At 51.9% G+C, this 6,021-nt stretch overlaps 1 protein-coding gene across 1 annotated transcript; it reads right to left on the bottom strand.

Annotated features, from left to right (window-relative positions):
- Positions 1-504: 504 nt before the first annotated feature.
- SIX1 (SIX homeobox 1) lies at positions 505-5,376 on the bottom strand. The gene is made up of 2 exons (XM_032875260.1): positions 4,414-5,376; positions 505-2,386 (listed from the first exon to the last, which is right to left on the bottom strand). The coding sequence occupies exons 1-2, from the start codon at positions 4,971-4,973 to the stop codon at positions 2,092-2,094; spliced, it is 855 nt and encodes a 284-aa protein (XP_032731151.1). The 5' UTR covers positions 4,974-5,376; the 3' UTR covers positions 505-2,091.
- Between the last annotated feature and the right edge of the window lie 645 nt (positions 5,377-6,021).

Here is a 6,021-nt window from a genome sequence, read left to right as displayed (position 1 = left end):
ATCCCCTGTGAGAGCCCCTCCTGCAGAGGGTGGCATTTCTCCGTGGCCCAAGACATGGAGAATAAACACCCTAGTGACTTAAATAAACACCAACTTAATGATCCAAAACACTAACAAGGGAGATTGGGACCCTGAGCTCCCAATCCAAATGATGGTCTCCCAGCGGCTGTGTGCACATCTGTCCATCACTGAGGGGGAAAAATGACTTTATAAGTAAAAGTGACTACAGTTAAGTACAGTGATCCTTTCTCCTTTGAACTCAGTCAAAGCTATTTGACATTTTTAAAAACCTCATAATAAGATAGGCCTAAATTCCACTCCCCACCTCATACACACACCTCACTCTCCTAAATCAGGACAGAAAAGATAGGAAAGAGTGAGAAAGAAATGAATACATTAATAGTGATACGGATGGGGGAAAGTCAAAATTATGAAACTGTCATGTCAGAAAATAAATAGACTCTCTCTGGGGAGCAATACTTTTACAAAGCACAAGCAAGCCAATCCTGTTATCCTGAGTAGAATTTTAATAAATAATGCCATTTGTTTCACTAAATTTAAAAGCTAAATACAAAGATACATCATTTTTGCCCCAGGCAAAAATAATATGGAGCCTACATGATTACTGGGATTTTTCTGGACACTATCTGGCAGCAGTGCAAAGAGCTCCTGTCCTACTGGTCTGCTTTCTATTTATACAGATTAATTCACAATGTTGTTATCCTTGTTCAAGTGCCCCCCTTTTCTTCCCAAGCAGATAAATTATTTTACTTTCACAGTCTTGTCATAAACTCGTTAATACAAAAGAGTTGAGTTCACATATGAACACGGTGGAGAAGAGCTAGTGGTAAACAAAACTGCATATCTAAATAATAAAAAAAATAAATACCCCAAAGCTAACTTCACTCTTTTTCTGTCACATAATCAATTCAGTCACCATTCTTGGTTCAGGTGGTGGCCTTCAAAGTACCCTGCAATTCACAACCACCATTAAGTAAGAAAGCTTTAAAAAAAGGGAGGGGGGGGGCCAATGACAGCAATGCACAACTCACCTTTCAGAAACAGAATCGTACTCCTGGTGTTCTACTAAGTTTTAATTTAGACTGATTTAGGTACAATAGAAAAGAAACCTGAAAACACATGCTGTTTTAGTAACAAATACCAGGTTGCCAGATTTGTCATATATTTTTGCAGGCTAGAAACTAGGAACAAGGGAAACCCTTAGCAGGAGTAGGCTACAGATATGAAAGCTTCAAGGGCATAAGAAGTTATGGCATTCAGGAAAGTGTTGTGTTTTTTTTTTTTTTTCACATTGGTGCATTTCTAAAGTTTGCCATTTAAAAAAACCCAAGAAAACAAACAACAACCAAAAACCCCCACTAAATTTGACAAAAAATAGTTGTATTACTAATGGTCACTGCTATTTCTAACTGCCTTACACAGAGAGCATTAAGACATTTAGGCACTTGTTTTTTTTTTCCCCCAATACTGTTCTTTCATTTTAATCTATATAAAAGTGTTTAACACTAAATAATGAAAAATGTAAACTTAATTTTTCCCCATCAAAAAGTTGTAAAATCATATTTTTTCTATTCACCTTAAGAATGCAACCAGTTCCTCCCGGCTGGAGGGTCTTATTTTCACTATTTTGACTTCTCTCTCTCTTTCTTCATTTCCTTTTCCTCTTTCCAAAAAGACTTTTCCATAAATAAATTAAAAGGAAATATTTAAAATCCAGTTGATTTGTAATTCCCATTCACTGAAAAAAAGAAAGAAAGAAAAGCTACTGAAGCTGGCACATGGATTGCCCAGAACCGAGACTGGGTGACTGGGTGCTTTTGTTTGTTTGGGTTTTTTTGGTTTTGGGTTTTTGTTTTCCTGATCTCTGCACTGGGATGGGAAATGCAAGAGTCAGGGAGAAGAAGGCGACTAAGCTTGAGATTGCTGTTGGTTTTGAGTTTTAAAAAGATATTTGTGAAAGTCCACCATTCCTTTATGCGCAGAGAACCCCAGAAACAAGCTGCAAAAATGTTCCTGATTTCTATTTACAGGTGTCCCTAGTCACTGCTTCCAGGCCCAGTCCCTCCCCACTTAAGACCCCAAGTCCACCAGACTGGAGGTGAGGGGGCCCAGCAGGGAGTCCTGGAGCTGATGCTGGTGGGCTTGCAGGCTGTGGCTGGGCTGCGAGGCCGTTAAGCCAGGGAGAGAATAGTTTGAGCTCCTGGCGTGGCCCATATTGCCCTGCAGCAGAAGTACCGAGTTCTGGTCTGGACTTTGGGGAGGTGAGAATTCTTCTTCTGAGCTGGACATGAGCGGCTTGCCCCCTTCCAGAGGAGAGAGTTGATTCTGCTTGTTGGAGGAGGAGTTATTGTTTTCAGTGTTCTCCCTAAGAAATAGAGGACAACACCATATGGTTAAAAAAAAAAAAAAAGTAGGTTACAAAAAGTGTGAGTGGAGGGAGGTGAACTGGAAGGAGGAAAGGGCCATTGTGCAACCAGTCATATACCCAAATAGAGGAGCTGTGCCCTCCCACCCATCCCAAGGGTCCTGGGGGAAGTAAGGAGGCAGAGGAGAAATGGGGAACTACAGACAGAGCAAGTGGGGAGCCAGGTCCTTTCCTCTTCCATATTTTAGAAAGCCAGATCAGTAGGACTTACTTGAAACACAAAAATTATTTTCAAAATTTTGTTCAAGCAGTTATTTTTGAATACCTCTCAACTAGCACCACATTTAGAAGTAATTAAGCTTTAAAGTCTTCCAACAAATGGTTATTGGTGATAAAGAAAATGATCAGAGGACAAACAGAGCCCCACGCGCAGCTGTCTAGAGTGAATCAAGTCAATTGTCCTGTTCCCATCTGAGGAAACAATTAAACGTCGAGTTTCCCTGCCCCTGCCCGGAGGCTGTGGTTTCAGAGGCACAAGACAGGTCATGGGAAGTGGTGTCCGGAGAGGCCCGGTGACCTGAGTAAACACAGGGAGCGCAGCCAGTCTCTCCGATTTCATCAGGGAGTGGGCCCTCAGGCCTGGCTTATAGGACGGCCTTTTTGTAACTAAAGTCTAACTGGAACCGTATTGTCCCTGTCCCCGTGTTAGTCGCTCAGTCCTGAGTCCGTCACAGGCCCCTCTCAAACCCCTGTCGGACATCCACAACAGCGCACCGTTTCCCAGCAGAGGAAACTTCGAGAGCCCGCACAGCCCGAGCCGGTGCGGCGTGCCCGGGAGTCGGTCCAGATGCTCGGTGCTGGTAAACCGGAGGATGTCGAAGCCCTGGAGCTTCCGCCTTCAGAGCGCTGGCCCGTCCTCCTCCGCCCCAGCGCCTGCCAGTCTCCCCCTTTCTCTCCGAGCCCTGCCCTCGCAGTCTCTCGCCCACTGCCGCTGAGAGGAGCCAGGCTCCGTGCTGTTCCACCCAGAGGGGACCGCAGAGGCGACATCTGCGGCCCCCTGACTCGGAAGCGAACAAAGGAAACCCAGCCCTCCCGGGCGCTCAGGTTTCCCCCAAAACTCCTCGGCTTCCCGGAGCGCCCTCGCCGCCGCCTCCCCGCGCTCTTCCGAATCTCGTTCGGAAACTCTACAGCAAATGGATGGAGCCGGGCCAGGTGGACGCGGGTGTTCGCGCGAGGAGGGCGGAGGCGGAGACGGGTTAAAATAAGCTCGCCTTCTGCGTGCCAGAGAAAAGTCTGCGACTGGAGACCCCTTCCCCATCCCGGGCTGCGGCGCGGACCGCCAGACCGACCCGCCGCGGCCCCGGGACACGCGCGAGGCAGCCGGAAGAGGAGCGATCCTTTCTGGGCGTGGGGCACCAGATAATGCAGCGCCAACTCTTCCACAGCCCGCTTTTCTGTGAATTTCTTTTGAAAGACTCCTCCCTTTACACAGCTAGCGCGGAATGAAGCGGCGACCTCTCGCCCAAAAGCCTACCAGGAGAGAGCGAGTAAGGAACGCGGCGGGAGTGGGGGCAGAGCAGATGTCTCAGGCCAGCTCCACCCCTCTGGGGAGCAAGAGGACAGAGGTTCGCTACCCTCAGCCCCCACCGAACCCCTTTCCTCGAGACACCAATCAACACTTCCCTTGTAGTGGATCTCGAAACTCACTCCGCACCCCCACCCCCACTCGCCACCCCAGCCAACCAGGGAGGCATGAAAAACAAACCTAGCGCCAGTATTTCCTATGACACTCACACCCCAAGAAACCCACGCGCGGGTGCTCAAATCAAATGACTCCCCATCCCTAGCAAGCGATCGCAGAGTTCATGAACTTTGCTGCAGTACCGCGGAAGCCTGGGCGCCGCCCCGCGGACGGGCTCCAGCCGGCCGGGAGGACGCGGTGGCGGGTGCCAGCGGGGGCGAGAAGGGGCGGAGGGGAAAGGAAGGCTTCCTGGGGTCGCCCGCGCAGCGGGAAGCACGCCGCGTACCTTTCCTTGGCCTCGGCGGCCCGGTCTCTTTGCCTCCGGTTCTTAAACCAGTTGCTGACCTGGGTGGTGGTGAGCCCGGTGGCCTCGGCCAGCTCCCGCTTCTCACGAGGCGAGGGGTATGGGTTGTGCGCGTACCACTCCCGCAGCACACCCCGGGACTTCTCTTTGAAGCAGTAGCTGGTCTCCTCGCCATCCCAGATGGTGCGCGGCAGCGGGAATTTTCGGCGCACCCGATATTTGCCCACCGCGCCCAGCGGCCGGCCGCGCAGCTTCTCGGCCTCCACGTAGTGCGCCTTCAGCCACAGTTGCTGCAACTTGGGATGGTTGTGTGGCGAGAACTGGTGGCTCTCCAGGATCTTGTAGAGCTCGCGGAAGTTCCCGCGGTGGAAGGCAACCACGGCCTTGGCCTTGAGCACGCTTTCGTTCTTGTGCAGGTGGTCGCAGGCGGGGAGCGACCACAGGAACCTGCCCAGACGCTCCAGGTTCCCGCCTTGCTGCAGAACTTCGCACACACACGCCACTTGCTCCTGCGTGAAGCCGAACGACGGCAGCATCGACATGGCTGGGGCCTGCCGAGGTGCACTGCCCGGGCGCACGCGGCAGGGAGCAGCACCGAAAAGTCAGGGGGCGGCAGCTTCAGAGAGGGGGGCGCAGCTGCTCCTAACCCCCTTCTTAGGATTTCCGCAGGCGAAAAAGCTGGTCGAAATTTAGGGCTGGGCTGCCGAGGAAGAAGGAGGAGGGAGGCGCGCTGTACACTCAGCGTCCGGCTCTCTCCGCAGCCTTTTGGGCCTCTCTGGCTCCGGCCTCCCGCCGGGTTGATGCTGCTCGTTGCCGGGGAGCTTGGTTTCTGTTCTCCCCGCAGCTGCCTTAAAGCGCGCAGCGTCCCCGGCGCGCTGATTGGCTGCGGGCGGCGCCTATCCGGGGCTGGCCAGCCCGCGCGCCGCTGGGCCAGGCAGCGAGGCCGCGCCGCCCCGCGCGGGGAGGGCGCGGCAGTAGAGCCCGGGATAGGGAGTGGTGGGAGGAGAAGGACCCTGAGAGGTGGGAAGCAGGGTGAGAGGGGGGAGGAGAGAGCCTCGCTGCCCAGAGGCGGGGGATGAGTGGGTGAGCGCGTCAGGACCCTGCAACGTGAGCCCCCTCTCCAGTGTCACCTAAGGGCAGCCGTGCACATCTCTGCACAAATCAATGACTCCAGACCGTATAATTCCTCTCCTCTCCCTCCGTACCCCTGTCTCTGTCCCTTGCAGACTTGCCCTTTCCCGGTGAGCTCATATTTAATTACCTTAATGTTGGAATGAATAAATAATGGATTGATGAATAGCTTAGGGAACGCGATAAATAATACAAGATCAGAGCTGGGCTCCGGGCTGCAGCCTCTGGAAGAGTGGCTTCTCCCCGGCTGACTTCAGCTCTAGGAGCCTAATTTCCTGCACCGTTCTCCTTGTCCCCACCGCCCCCCAAAGGGCACACGTATTCCCAGTGGATAGCTCTTCCCTCATTTTCAAGAGGCCGCGACTATTTGTGACTATGCGAAGAGCTGTTTAGTGCATTAAACTTGCTGAGCAAATAAAGATTCTGAGGGCTCATCTGTGATTTGGTATCTTAACGTTC

The sequence above is a fragment of the Lontra canadensis genome, unplaced genomic scaffold (genome assembly GCF_010015895.1).
Source record: "Lontra canadensis isolate GAN:19392208 unplaced genomic scaffold, GSC_riverotter_1.0 scaffold55, whole genome shotgun sequence".
Taxonomy (NCBI): domain Eukaryota; kingdom Metazoa; phylum Chordata; class Mammalia; order Carnivora; family Mustelidae; genus Lontra; species Lontra canadensis.
This window is presented reverse-complemented; position numbering and strand designations above follow the sequence as displayed.

Coding starts and splice junctions, on each gene's coding strand:
- SIX1 (XM_032875260.1), bottom strand. CDS start 4,973: ATGTCGATGCTGCCGTCGTTCGGCTTCACGCAGGAGCAAGTGGCGTGT. Junction 2,387..4,413: donor GCCGCCGAGGCCAAGGAAAG/GTACGCGGCGTG, acceptor TCTATTTCTTAG/GGAGAACACTGAAAACAATA.